The sequence below is a fragment of the Coregonus clupeaformis genome, chromosome 8 (genome assembly GCF_020615455.1).
Source record: "Coregonus clupeaformis isolate EN_2021a chromosome 8, ASM2061545v1, whole genome shotgun sequence".
Taxonomy (NCBI): Eukaryota; Metazoa; Chordata; class Actinopteri; order Salmoniformes; family Salmonidae; genus Coregonus; species Coregonus clupeaformis.
The window spans coordinates 28,597,097-28,612,950 of record NC_059199.1 but is presented as its reverse complement, the minus strand read 5'-3'; the positions used below and the strand labels follow the sequence as shown (position 1 = coordinate 28,612,950).

Genomic DNA, 15,854 nt, shown 5'->3' with positions numbered 1-15,854 from the left:
TGGTGTTCTTGGGGTCATAGGCAGCATTCCTCCTTCTCCAAACACGGTGAGTTGAGTTGATGCCAAAGAGCTCGATTTTGGTCTCATCTGACCACAACACTTTCACCCAGTTCTCCTCTGAATCATTCAGATGTTCATTGGCAAACTTCAGACGGGCCTGTATATGTGCTTTCTTGAGCAGGGGGACCTTGTGGGCGCTGCAGGATTTCAGTCCTTCACAGCGTAGTGTGTTACAAATTGTTTTCTTGGTGACTATGGTCCCAGCTGCCTTGAGATCATTGACAAGATCCTCCCGTGTAGTTCTGGGCTGATTCCTCACCGTTCTCATAATCATTGCAACTCCACGAGGTGAGATCTTGCATGGAGCCCCAGGCCGAGGGAGATTGACAGGTCTTTTGTGTTTCTTCCATTTGTGAATAATCGCACCAACTGTTGTCACCTTCTCACCAAGCTGCTTGGCGATGGTCTTGTAGCCCATTCCAGCCTTGTGTAGGTCTACAATCTTGTCCCTGACATCCTTGGAGAGCTCTTTGGTCTTGGCCATGGTGGAGAGTTTGGAATCTGATTGATTGATTGCTTCTGTTGACAGTTGTCTTTTATACAGGTAACAAGCTGAGATTAGGAGCACTCCCTTTAAGAGTGTGCTCCTAATCTCAGCTCGTTACCTGTATAAAAGACACCTGGGAGCCAGAAATCTTTCTGATTGAGAGGGGGTCAAATACTTATTTCCCTCATTAAAATGCAAATCAATTTATAACATTTTTGACATGCGTTTTTCTGGATTTTTTTGTTGTTATTCTGTCTCTCACTGTTCAAATAAACCTACCATTAAAATTATATGCTGATCATTTCTTTGTCAGTGGGCAAACATACAAAATCAGCAGGGGATCAAATACTTTTTTCCCTCACTGTATACAGTACCAGTCAAAAGTTTGGACACACCTACTCATTCCAGGGTTTTTCTTTATTTTACTATTTTCTACATTGTAGAATAATAGTGAAGACATTAAAACTATGAAATAACACATATGGAATCATGTAGTAAGCAAAAAAGTGTCAAACAAATCCAAATATATTTTATATTTGAGATTCTTCAAATAGCCACCCTTTGCCTTGATGACAGCTTTGCACACTCTTGGCATTCTCTCAACCAGCTTCATGAGGTAGTCAACTGGAATGCATTTCAATTAACAGGTGTGCCTTCTTAAAAGTTAATTTGTGGAATTTCTTTCCTTCTTAATGCGTTTGAGCCAATCAGTTGTGTTGTGACAAGGTGGGGGTATACAGAAGATATCCCTATTTGGTAAAAGATCAAGTCCATATTATGGCAAGAACAGCTCAAATAAGCAAAGAGAAACAACAGTCCATCTTTAAGACATGAAGGTCAGTCAATACGGAACATTTCAAGAACTTTTAAAGTTTATTCAAGTGCAGTCGCTATGATGAAACTGGCTCTCATGAGGACCGCCACAGGAATGGAAGACCCAGAGTTACCTCTGCTGCAGAGGATAGGTTCATTAGAGTTACCAGCCTCAGAAATTGCAGCCCAAATAAATGCTTCACAGAGTTCGAGTAACAGACACATCTCAACATCAACTGTTCAGAGGAGACTGCGTGAATCAGGCCTTCATGGTCGAATTGCTGCAAAGAAACCACTACTACAGGACACCAATAAGAAGAACAGACTTGCTTGGGCCAAGAAACACGAACAATGGACATTAGACCTGTAGAAATGTGTCATTTGGTCTGGAGTCCAAATTTGAGATTTTTGGTTCCAATCGCCGTGACTTTGTGAGACGCGGTGTGGGTGAACGGATGATCTCTGCGTGTGTATTTCCCACCATAAAGCATGGAGGAGGAGGTGTTATGGTGTGGGAGTGCTTTGCTGGTGACACTGTCTAATTTATTTAGAATTCAAGGCACACTTAACCAGCATGGCTACCACAGCATTCTGCAGTGATACGCCATCCCATCTGGTTTGGGCTCAGTTTGGGACTATCATTTGTTTTTCAACAGGACAATGCCCCTACACACCTCCAGGCTGTGTAAGGGCCATTTGACCAGGAAGGAGAGTGATGGAGTGCTGCATCAGATGACCTAGTAAAAATAAAGAAAAACCCTGGAATGAGTAGGTGTGTCCAAACTTTTGACTGGTACTATATATATATATATAATATATATATATATATACACACACACACACACACACACACACATTACCGGTCAAAAGTTTTAGAACACCTACTCATTCAAGGGTTTTTCTTAATTTTTACTATTTTCTACATTGTACAATAATAGTGAAGACATCAAAACTATGAAATAACACATATGGAATCATGTTGTAACCAAAAAAATTAAAATATATTTTATATTTGAGATTCTTCAAATAGCCACCCTTTGCCTTGATGACAGCTTTGCACACTCTTGGCATTCTCTCAACCAGCTTCCCCTGGAATGCTTTTCCAACAGTCTTGAAGGAGTTCCCACATATGCTGAGCACTTGTTGGCTGCTTTTCCTTCACTCTGCGGTCCGACTCATCCCAAACCATCTCAATTTGGTTGAGGTCGGGGGATTGTGGAGGCCAGGTCATCTGATGCAGCACTCCATCACTCTTCTTCTTGGTCAAATAGCCCTTATACAGCCTGGAGGTGTGTTGGGTCATTGTCCTGCTGAAAAACAAATGATAGTCCCACTAAGGCCAAACCAGATGGGATGGCGTATCACTGCAGAATGCTGTGGTAGCCATGCTGGTTAAGTGTGCCTTGAATTCTAAATAAATCACAGACAGTGTCACCAGCAAAGCACCCCCACACCATAACCTTGTCACAACACAACTGATTGGCTCAAACACATTAAGAAGGAAAGAAATTCCACAAATTAACTTTTAAGAAAGCACACCTGTTAATTGAAATGCATTCCAGGTGACTACCTCATGAAGCTGGTTGAGAGAATGCCAAGAGTGTGCAAAGCTGTCATCAAGGCAAAGGGTGGCTATTTGAAGAATCTCAAATATATTAATTATATTTGGATTTGTTTAACACTTTTTTGGTTACTACATGATTCCATATGTGTTATTTCATAGTTTTGATGTCTTCACTATTATTCTACAATGTAGAAAATAGTAAAAATAAAGAAAAATCCTTGAATGAGTAGGCGTTCTAAACCTTTTGACCGTTAGTGTATATATATATATATATATATATATAGGAATCACAGAAATGCCTTTTTATATGCTGTCAATTGCAAAAACTGGCATGTTTTCATAATGTATTCCTACCTGAATTCATTAAAGAATAATTAATAATTCTGTCTTGTAAGATATGATGTAGGGAAAATATTTTTGCATAATTTACATTATGTGCTGTTTATATTATTCAACATTTTATGATGAATATGCTTGGAGGAATGATTATACATTTGGGTATCAGAAAAAATCAAGGGTCTTTAATATGAAGTGCCATAGATGGGTTGGTTGTATAGTAACAAAACCGACGTGTGCGCAACTATGGGGCAAAACAGACTTGGCTTAGATTGTTGACAATATTGCAGTTGCCCATAATAGCATTGACATGAAATCAGTCAAAACAAGACATGGTATCAAGAACAAGAATGAAACTAGCTGAAACGAGTCACTTACGATTCCCCGCATGGCAGTTCCTTGTCATTGTTGGTAGCTATTTGGCCATCCAGAATTAAAACAACTCACGGACTTCTGCACATCGTCTTCGTGACGTTGACCGCTAAAACATCTATTAGCCAATCACATTTCTTGTTAACCTCTTCTGTCCAATAGACAGCGACGTTCTTATATTGTCGTCAGAGAGCGACCAGAAAGTTTTCAAAATGGGTCTCGAAAGTACTATGGTCTGGTAAGAATAACACACATCTTGTTTGATTTATATCTGTTTCATAAAGGATTTCGTTATACAATGAAGGGTAGGAAATGACAACGCAATTGTATACTTCTTGGGGTAAAATTGTTGATGCTAGCTAAACCAGTGAAATAGGGAGATCACTGGACTGACTGTCCTGGCTGAGTCATTAGCTAGGTAGCTAACGTTGATGCATCAAGGGGCACAATTCGTCAACACTTTTCATTATCACATACTTGTCACTTTGAACAAATGGGTAACAATGGTGCCCGTTTGCCTACTAATATATAATGTTATTAACTAGCTTTGCCTGCCATTTAGCTTTATCTTATATGCTAATCACAACAGCACTTGCCTAACGTTAACGTTAGTTGCTTGCAAGACAGACATTAGATTTACATTTTAGTCATTTAGCAGACGCTCTTATCCAGAGCGATTTACAGGAGCAATTAGGGTTAAGTGCCTTGCTCAAGGGCACATCGACAGATTTTTCACTTAGTCGGCTCGGGGATTAGAACCAGCGACCTTTCGGTTATTGGCACAACGCTCTTAACCACTAAGCTACCTGTAGCTAACAGTTTCAGTCTCTGATTGCAATTTATTCAGCCTAGTTGTTCTTCATATTTCCGGATGCTTCTTTACAAATGTAATATTTCTGGGTGCTCTACCTACTTGGCTAGAGTCCCTGGCCCTGTGAATATTTATTACCCCGGTCTCTCAATTTGATCCGAGGCCAGCGTTCTAAAGGGGGGCAGGCGCTGCCATTGTATCCTACATGTTCACATGACCAATTTATCTTGAACGTTTCAACTGCCATCCAAACTATTCTTGTCTGCACAGTCCAGATAGGCATAAGAATGGCATTTGTTGATTTCTCTAGCGGTCTACATTATCTTTCATTAGCTACCCTTTTACATTTTGCAGTGTCACCATTGTGAAAACAGGTGCTTATAGAGCTGTGCGATGTGGACAAAAATCCATATCGCTATACATTGCCTGAATTGATGCGATGATAAATGGAACGATAAGTTTAAAACATTAATGTTCATTTTAAAATTATAATTTAAACTACTATTACCAGTAGTTTGATGGTTGTAGTAGCCATCAATTGTCCCATTAACAATCACCCATATTAGCACACTTATTTCATTTCAAACTTCACAATTCTCTAGTATAGGCTACTTATCGTAATTAACGTTATCAGCAAAATGCCTGCAATAAGTGATTGGTATGATCAGTGTCGATCATTTTCAGTTTATCATCCCAACTCTACTTAGCATTATCAGAATGGTTAATGCTGCTATGTTCTTCAGTCAGACTCATTTATGTCCCTCTCTCATCTCCAGTGTGGACAATAGTGAGTATATGCGCAATGGAGACTTCCTGCCCACTAGACTACAAGCCCAGCAAGATGCGGTCAACATCGTCTGTCACTCCAAAACTCGGGCAAACCCTGAGAACAATGTCGGCCTCATCTCGATGTCTAAGTAAGCTTGTGTTTTTTGTGTGTTCAAAATATGAGTTGTCTGACTGAGAACTGGGAGAACAAAACTATTCTGAAACGAGTGTTTCATATGAACATTGAGTCTGAGACAAATTTAACTGTGTGGCCTGTAAAATAAATTGGAGTCCTCTGATGTCAAATAGTGGTGTTTAGATGGAAACTGATGCCTTGACTGACACAGTCCCTGTTTTAATGCTGTTTGGTTTGACTTTTTATGTTTGACTGCAGTAACTGTGAGGTTTTGACCACGCTGACCCCGGACACGGGCCGCATCCTGTCCAAACTGCACGCTATCCAACCCAAAGGCAAGATCTGCTTCTGCACTGGCATCCGGGTGGCCCATGTGAGTGTCATTACCCCTGCAGGAAATGTCTTTGAAAATGTCATAAGCCTAATTATTATTTTATTTTCAATATTCTGAGTTACACAAAGTGTACAATTGAGCAGGCTAGTGTTGTGTGTGTTCATGCATAATGGGTTTTTCTCCGTGTCTGTGTAGCTGGCCCTAAAGCACAGACAGGGGAAGAACCATAAGATGAGGATAATTGCCTTTGTGGGCAGCCCTGTGGAAGACAGTGACAAGGATGTGAGTTTGCCACCTACCAGTGTCTTCTCAAAAAATATATTTCTCTCACTTTGATGTAGCAACTAGCCTAACAGAGTGTTATGTAATTTTTCTCACAATGGTACTATTCTCTGTCACATGCAATATTTGTATAAAATTCATGTACGGTATAGCTGGTCCCACACAAGGTGTGTTTTCAACAATAGACATGCAGCTTGTCACCACGGTTACTGGTATTTCTCTCCCTCTCCCAATCTATCGCCCCCACAGCTTGTTAAAATGGCCAAGCGCTTGAAGAAAGAGAAGGTCAATGTGGATATTATCAATTTTGGGGAAGAGGTAAGAATTGTTTCCTTATGCCAGTATTTTTAATTAGCCCAATTATTTATACATACATACATACATACATACATACATACATACATACATACATACAGTACCAGTCAAAAGTTTGGACACCTACTCATTCAAGGGTTTTTCTTTATTTGTACTATTTTCTACATTGTAGAATAATAGTGAAGACATCAAAACTATGAAATAACACGTGGAATCATGTAGTAACCAAGTGTATGTTATATTTGAGATTCTTAAAATAGCCACCCTTTGCCTTTGACAGTTTTGCGCACTCTTGGCATTCTCTCAACCAGCTTCACCTGGAATGATTTCAGCCTGGAGGTGTGTTGGGTCATTGTCCTGTTGCAAAACAAATGATAGTCCCACTAAGCCCAAACCAGATGGGATGGCGTATCGCTGCAGAATGCTGTGGTAGCCATGCTGGTTAAGTATGCATTGAATTCTAAATAAATCACAGACAGTTTCACCAGCAAAGCACCCCACACCATAACACCTCCTCCTCCATGCTTACGGTGGGAACTACACATGTGGAGATCATCTGTTCACCCACACCGTGTCTCACAAAGACATGGCGGTTGGATCCAAAAATCTCCAATTTGGACTCCAGATTTCCACCGGTCTAATGTCCATTGCTCGTGTTTCTTGGCCCAAGCAGGTCTCTTCTTCTTATTGGTGTCCTTTAGTAGTGGTGTCTTTGCAGCAATTCGACCATGAAGGCCTGATTCACACAGTCTCCTCTGAACAGTTGATGTTGAGATGTGTCTGTGACTTGAACTCTGTGAAGCATTTATTTGGGCTGCAATTTCTGAGGCTGGTAACTCTAATGAACTTATCCTCTGCAGCAGAGGTAACTCTGGTTCTTCCATTCCTGTGGCGGTCCTCGTGAGAGCCAGTCTCATCATAGCGCTTGATGGTTTTTGCGACTGCACTTGAGGAAACTTTCATAGTTCTTGAAATGTTCCGTATTGACTGACCTTCATGTCTTAAAGTAATGATGGACTGTCCTTTCTCTTTGCTTATTTGAACTGTTCTTGCCATGATATGGACTTGGTCTTTTACCAAATAGGGGTATCTTCTGTATACCCCCCCTACCTTGTCACAACACAACTGATTGGCTCAAACACATTAAGAAGGAAAGAAATTTCACATATTAACTTTTAAGAAGGCACACCTGTTAATTGAAATGCATTGAAGATGACTACCTCATGAAGCTGGTTGAGAGAATGTCAAGAGTGTGCAAAGCTGTCATCAAGGCAAAGGGTGGCTATTTGAAGAATCTTAAATATAAGATATATTTTGATTTAACACCTTTTTTGATTACTACATGATTCCATGTGTTATTTCATAGTTTTGATGTCTACAGTATTATTCTACAATGTAAAAAAATAAATAAATAAAGAAACCCTTGAATGAGTAGGTGTGTCCAAACTTTTGAGTGGTAGTGTATGTATGTGCATATATATATATATATATATATATATATATATATATATATATATATATATATATATATATATATATATAGTGCATTCGGTAAGTATTCAGACCCTTTACTCAGTACTTTGTTGAAGAACCTTTGGCAGCGATTACAGCCTCGAGTCTTCTTGGGTATGACGCTATGCTTGGCACACCTGCATATGTGGAGTTTCTCCCATTCTTCAAGAACATGCACAATTGGTGGCTGACTAAATACTTTTCCCCCCACTGTATATATGTATGTATGTCCAATTGAAGTCGGAAGTTTACATCCACTTAGTCATTTAAAACTCGTTTTTCAAACACTCCACAAATTTCTTGTTAACAAACTATAGTTTTGGCAAGTCGGTTAGGACATCTACTTTGTGCATAACACAAGTAATTTTTCCAACAACTGTTTACAGACAGATGATTTCACTTATAATTCACTGTATCACAATTCCAGCGGGTCAGAAGTTTACATACACTAAGTTGACTGTGCCTTTAAACAGCTTGGAAAATTCCAGAAAATTATGTCATGGCTTTAGAAGCTTCTGATAGGCTAATTGACATAATTTGAGTCAATTGGAGGTGTATCTGTGGATGTATTTCAAGGCCTACCTTCAAACTCAGTGCCTCTTTGCACTTCACAAAATAGATGGCATCATGAGGAAGGAAAATTATGTGGATATATTGAAGCAACATCTCAGGACATCTGTCAGGAAGTTAAAGCTTGGTCACAAATGGGTCTTCCAAATGGACAATGACCCCAAGCATACTTCCAAAGTTGTGGCAAAATGGCTTAAGGACAACAAAGTCAAGGTATTGGAGTGGCCATCACAAAGCCCTGACCTCAATCCTACAGAAAATGTTTGGTCAGAACTGAAAAAGCATGTGCGAGCAAGGAGGCCTACAAACCTGACTCAGTTACACCAGCTCTGTCAGGAGAAATGGGCCAAAATGCACCCAACTTATTGTGGGAAGCTTGAGGAAAGCTACCCAAAACGTTTGACCCAAGTTAAACAATTTAAAGGCAATGCTACCAAATACTAATTGAGTGTATGTAAACTTCTGACCCACTGGGAATGTGATGAAAGAAATAAAAGCTGAATTAAATCATTCTCCCTACTATTATTCTGACATTTCGCATTCTTAAAATAAAGTGGTGATCCTAACTGACCTAAGACAGGGAATTTTTACTAGGATTAAATGTCAGGAATTGTGAAAAACTGAGTTTAAACTTATTTGGCTAAGGTGTATGTAAACTTCCGACTTCTACTGTGTGTATGTGTGTACAGAACCAGTCAAAAGTTTGGACAACCTACTCATTCAAGAGTTTTTCATGATTTTTACAATTTTCGATATTGTAAAATAATAGTGAAGACATCAAAACTATGAAATAACACATGGAATAATTTAGTACTAACTCATGATAGTACATTTGCAAAATATTTTTTCGCTTTGTCATTATGGGGTATTGTGTGTAGATTGATGAGGAAAACAAATTATTTAATCAATTTTGGAATAAGGCTGTAACCTAACAAAATGTGGAAATAGTCAAGGGATCTGAATACTTTCCAAAGGGTGTGTGTGTGAGAGTAACACAATTCCTGCTTGTTTCCAGTCCGAGCTAAATACATACATTTATTTTATACGTTTTCATAGATAATACAGTATTAACTTCTGAATGGATCATTCTCTCCCTCCCCTTCTCCCATATTCTCTATTGTGTCTCTCTCCCTCCATCTTCCTCCAGGAGTTCAATACGGAGAAGCTGACCGCCTTTATCAACACTCTGAATGGGAAGGAGGGGACGGGCTCCCACCTGGTGACTGTACCCCCAGGGCCTAGCCTGGCTGACGCCCTGCTCTCCTCCCCCATCCTGGCTGGAGAGGGAGGCTCCATGATGGGCCTGGGCGCCAGCGACTTTGAGTTTGGCGTGGACCCCAGTGCCGACCCCGAGCTTGCTCTGGTAAAAAGGCAATAGGGTTCCTTTAAAGTTACATTTTTTACATTTAGGTCATTTAGCAGATGCTATTATCCAGAGTGACATAGTCAGTGAACCAGAGTTACCAGCATACAGTTTCTCTGGCCTCAAACTCTAACCGCGTGTCCCTCTGTACTCAGGCTCTGCGTGTGTCCATGGAGGAGCAGAGACAGAGGCAGGAGGAGGAGGCTCGCCGGGTGGCTGTTGCTTCTGCAGCCGATGTCACCACAACCACAGCAGACGGTAAGGAGAGGGAGGGTAGGGATAGATGTGTGTGTGTATATGTAGTGAGTAGGTTTTGTGTATCGCTTTGTCTGATGTATTATTTATGCCTAACCATTCTAATTTCTAAAGTATGTAGGGTATAAAAGAAGAGAATACAGATGTTTGCACTGTATAATGGTTGAATTGACTCGCTCTCTCAGAATCCGAGGAGGCCCTGCTAAAGATGTCAGTGTCTCAGCCTGAGACGGGTGGTGCTGCAGTTCTGCCTGACTTCAGCAATATGACAGAGGAGGAGCAGATTGCATACGCCATGCGGATGTCCCTGGCCGGAGAGGGTGGGTTATAATCACCATCCACACTCATGCTTTCTGAATAACACCCACTGACACACACACACATTGCGGTGTGGATTATTAAAAATGGACCACAGGTAGGTATTTTTTTGACCGTTTTGTTTTAAAGCTTGGGACCTACCAATGACCTGGACTGTCATAGTTACACTGACACACCGCAAACCAAAACAAAGGGACAGATGCGGCCACTTGACATTGCCAGATACATATTGAGTTTCCATATGATATATAAATTGTATTTTATTTTGACTCTCTCCCTCCGTTCCCTGCCAACCGTCCCTGTGATTAGAGTATGGAGATGCGATGGCTATGGACACAGGTGCCCCCATGGACACTGAAACTGCCAAGGTAGGTAACTTGCATGATCAATGAAATCAGAAACTATATAGTTTGTTATTCAATAGAGTCGTGTGGTGTCTGTCCACAAACATTTCCCAGTTGCAGTTTACGAAACATGCCCTTTCTCGATTTAGTCACTGGACAGCGATTACTCACCTCGTATTGGACAAAGATTTTTTCTTTAACGAGTTGGATGCGAAGGATATTCTACAGGCACCCGACAAGGCCCAAATCCCTGTCATTTGCATGAGACCGAGACAGAGATATCGTGGACGTAGGTCGGGGTGCCTTGTAAGGATCCGACGGCGAGCGAGTAAACTGCCTCTACCATCAGTCCTATTAGCCAACGTACAATCATTGGAAAACAAAATAGACGACCTACGATCACGGATATTCTACCAACCGGACATTAAAAACTGTAATATCTTATGTTTCACTGAGTCGTGGCTGAACAACGACATGGATAACATACAGCTGGCGGGATATACGCTACATCGGCAGGATAGAACGGTCTGTGTATATTTGTAAACAACAGCTGGTGCACGAAATCTAATATTAAGGAAGTCTCAAGGTTTTGCTCGCCTGAGGTAGAGTATCTCATGATAAGCTGTAGACCACACTATTTACCAAGAGTTTATCTATATGTTTCGTAGCTGTCTATTTACCACCACAAACCGATGCTGGCACTAAGAGTGCACTCAATGAGCTGTATAAGGCCATAACAAACAGGAAAACGCTCATCCAGAGGCAGCGCTCCTAGTGACCGGGGACTTTAATGCAGGGAAACTTAAATCCGTTCTACCAGCATGTTAAATGTGCAGCGAGGGAAGAAAAAAACCTAGACCACCTTTACACCACACACAGAGACGCGTACAAAGCTCTCCCTTTCCCTCCATTTGGCAAATCTGACCATAATTCTATCCTCCTGATTCCTGCTTATAAGCAAAAACTAAAGCAGGAAGCGCCAGTGACTGGGTTAATAAGGAAGTGGTCAGATGACGCAGATGCTAAGCTACAGGACTGTTTTGCTAGCACAGACTGGAATATGTTCCGGGATTCTTCAGAATGCATTGAGGAGGACACCACATCAGTCACTGGCTTCATCAATAAGTGCATTGATGACGTCCTCCCCACAGTGACCGTATGTACATTTTCCAACCAGAAGCCATGGATTACAGGCAACATCCGCACTGAGCTAAAGGGTAGAGCTGCCGCTTTCAAGGAGCGGGACTCTAACCTGGACGCTTATAAGAAATCCCGCTATGCCCTCCGACGAACCATCAAACAGGCAAAGAGTCAATACAGGACTAAGATTGAATCGTACTACACCGGCTCTGACGCTCGTCGGATGTGGCAGGGCTACAAAGGGAAGCACAGCCGCGAGCTGCCCAGTGTCACAAGCCTACCAGACGCGCTAGATCACTTCTATGCTCGCTTCGAGGCAAGGAACACTGAAGCATGCATGAGAGCATCAGCTGTTCCGGATGACTGTGATCACGTTCTCCATAGCCGATGTGAGTAAGACTTTTAAGCAGGTCAACATTCACACGGACTACCAGGACGCGTACTCCCGAGCATGCGATGACCAACTGGAAGTGTCTTCACTGACATTTTCAACATGTCCCTGACTAAGTCTGTAATACCAACATGTTTCAAGCAGACCACCATAGTCCCTGTGCCCTAGAACACTAAGATAACCTGCCTAAATGACTACACGTCTGTAGCCATGAAGTGCTTTGAAAGGCTGGTCATGGCTCACATCAACAGCATTATCCCAGAAACTGTAGACCCACTCCAATGTGCATACTGCCCCAACAGATCCACAGATGATGCAATCTCTATTGCACTCCACACTGCCCTTTCCCACATGGACAAGAGGAACACCTACCTGAGAATGCTATTCATTGACTACAGCTCCGCGTTCAACACCATAGGGACCCTGGGATTAAACACCTCCCTCTGCAACTGGATCCTGGACTTCTTGACGGGCCGCCCCCAGGTGGTAAGGGTAGGCAATAACACATCTGCCACGCTGATCCTCAATACGGGGGCCTCTCAGGGGTGCGTGCTCAGTCCCCTCCTGTACTCCCTGTTCATCCATGACTGCATGGCCAGGCACGACTCCAACACCATAATTAAGTTTGCCGACGACACAACAGTGGTAGGCCTGATCACCGACAACGATGAGACAGGTCAGAGACCTGGCCGTGTGGTGCCAGGATAACAACCTCTCCCTCAACGTGATCAAGACACAGGTGATTATTGTGGACTACAGTAATAAAAAAAGAGGACTGAGCACTCCCCCATTCTCATCGACTGGGCTGCAGTGGAACAGGTTGAGAGCTTCAAGTGCCTTGTGTCCACATCACCAACAAACTATCATGGTCCAAACACACCAAGACAGTCGTGAAGAGGACACGACGAAGCCTATTCCCCCTCAGGAGACTGAAAAGATTTGGCATGGGTCCTCAGATCCTCAAAAAGTTATACAGCTGCACCATCGAGAGCATCCTGACTGGTTGCATCACTGCCTTGTATGGCAACTGCTCATCCTCCGACCGCAAGGCACTACAGAGGGTTGTGCGTACGGCCCAGTACATCACTGGGGCCAAGCTTCCTGCCATCCAGAACCTCTATACCAGGCGGTGTCAGAGGAAGGCCCTAAGAATTGTCAACGACTTCAGCCACCCTAATCATAGACTGTTCTCTCTGCTACCGCACGGCAAGCGGTACCGGAACGCCAAGTCTAAGTCCAAAAGGCTTCTTAACAGCTTCTACCCCCAAGCCATAAGACTCCGGAACAGCTAATCATGGCTACCCGGACTATTTGCATTGTCCCCTCACCCCATCCCCTCTTTTACTCTGCTCCTACTCTGTTTATTATCTATGCATAGTCACTTTAACTTCACCCACAGAGCTGGTGTAACTGAGTCAGGTTTGTAGGCCTCCTTGCTCGCACACACCTTTTCAGTTCTGCCCACAACTCTTCTATATGATTGAGGTCAGGGCTTTGTGATGGCCACTCCAATACCTTGACTTTGTTGTCCTTAAGCCATTTTGCCACAACTTTGGAAGTATGCCTGGGGTCATTGTCCATTTGGAAGACCCATTTGCGACCAAGCTTTAACTTCCTGGCTGATGTCTTGAGATGTTGCTTCAATATATTCACATAATTTTCCTTCCTCATGATGCCATCTATTTTGTGAAGTGCACCAGTCCCTCCTGCAGCAAAGCACCCCCACAGCATGATGCTGCCACCCCCGTGCTTCACGGTTGGGATGGTGTTCTTCGGCTTGCAAGCATCCCCCTTCTTCCTCCAAACATAACGATGGTCATTATGGCCAAACAGTTCTATTTTTGTTTTATCAGACCAGAGTACATTTCTCCAAAAAGTACGATCTTTGTCCCCATGTGCAGTTGCAAACCGTAGTCTGGCTTTTTTATTGCGGTTTTGGAGCAGTGGCTTCTTACTTGCTGAGCGGCCTTTCAGGTTATGTCGATATAGGACTCGTTTTACTGTGGATATAGATACTTTTGTACCTGTTCCTCCAGCATCTTCACAAGGTCCTTGGCTGTTGTTCTGGGATTGATTTACACTTTTCGCACCAAAGTACGTTAATCTCTAGGAGACAGAACGCGTCTCCTTCCTGAGCGGTATGATGGCTGCGTGGTCCCATGGTGTTTCTACTTGCGTACTATTGTTTGTACAGATGAATGTGGTACCTTCAGGCGTTTGGAAATTGCTCCCAAGGATGAACCAGACATGTGAAGCTGATTTCTTTTGATTTTCCCATGATGTCAAGCAAAGAGGTGCTGAGTTTGAAGATAGGCCTTGAAATACATTCACAGGTACACCTCCAATTGACTCAAATTATGTCAAGTAGCCTATCAAAGCTTCTAAAGCCATGACATCATTTTCTGGAATTTTCCAAGCTGTTTAAAGGCACAGTCAACTTAGTGTATGTAAACTTCTGACCCACTGGAATTGTGATTGATTGTGAATTATAAGTGAAATAATCTGTCTGTAAACAATTGTTGGAAAAATTACTTATGTCATGCACAAAGTAGATGTCCTAACCGACTTGCCAAAACTATAGTTTGTTAACAATAAATTTGTGGAGTGATTGAAAAACAAGTTTTAATGACTCCCACCTAAGTGTATGTGAACTTCCGACTTCAACTGTAGCCTCGCTACTGTTATTTTATTTTACTGCTGCTCTTTATTTTTTATTTTTTTTGTACTTATCTATTGTTTTACTTAACCAACAATGCAGTTAAGAAGAATAAGTGTTAAGGGCTTGTAAGTAAGCATTTCACTGTATATATTCTGTTGTATTTGGCGCATGTGGCAAATAAAATTGTATTTGTTTTATCTCATTCATGTGTAAGTTCTCCATCTCCCTTCCAATCAGAATCACCTTAATTTGCTAAGTACATGTACCAGGAATTTGACCTGCCGAAATGGTGCTGACAACAAACAGAATATATAATCAGTGGCCTTATTAATGATGTGCCTTGTGGCTCTTCCTCAGGAGGAGGATGACTATGATGTGATGCAGGACCCAGAGTTCCTCCAAAGCGTCCTGGAGAACCTGCCAGGTGTCGACCCTAACAATGAGGCCATCCGAAACGCCATGGGCTCACTGGCCTCCCAGACAGGCCCACCGAAGCCTAACCGCAAGAAGGACGAGGAGAAGAAGAAATGAGGCACGGGACAGACAAATTGACGACACACATGGGTTGCGTCCGAAATGGCACCCTTTTCCCTAAATAGTGCACTACTTTTGACAGGGCTCTGGTAGGGTAGTTGACACCGACAGACTAATGCAAGGCTACAGACAGGAAGCCAGTTGGACGGACACTAATGCATGACATGACTTACTGATGATGGACAGTCGACAACATCCACAAGAAACACACAAACAGACCAGACAATAAGACCAAACCGGGATGCCATCTGTCTTTACTGTCATGGAATTGGGTAGGATTGTCATATCGGCATACAATCTAAAAATGGAATATCCATCTTTTCCGGTTTCCCACTGATTTACCCCATCTTCACTGACTGACTCGCTGACTGACTGGCAATGTAAACTAAACAGTATCCTCCTTTTTTTCCTTTGTTTTTTCTATAGCAATAAAAATGATGGATGATGCTTGTTGGTATGTATGCCTGTCTCATTGATTGCTTGCCCAGTC

General features: G+C 42.2%; 1 protein-coding gene across 1 annotated transcript; it reads left to right on the top strand.

The window, feature by feature from the left end:
- Positions 1–3,769: 3,769 nt before the first annotated feature.
- LOC121571394 (26S proteasome non-ATPase regulatory subunit 4) lies at positions 3,770–15,811 on the top strand. The gene is made up of 10 exons (XM_041882811.1): positions 3,770–3,870; positions 5,220–5,360; positions 5,606–5,720; positions 5,877–5,963; positions 6,213–6,281; positions 9,508–9,723; positions 9,879–9,981; positions 10,164–10,298; positions 10,606–10,664; positions 15,188–15,811. The coding sequence occupies exons 1-10, from the start codon at positions 3,845–3,847 to the stop codon at positions 15,359–15,361; spliced, it is 1,125 nt and encodes a 374-aa protein (XP_041738745.1). The 5' UTR covers positions 3,770–3,844; the 3' UTR covers positions 15,362–15,811.
- Positions 15,812–15,854: the final 43 nt, after the last annotated feature.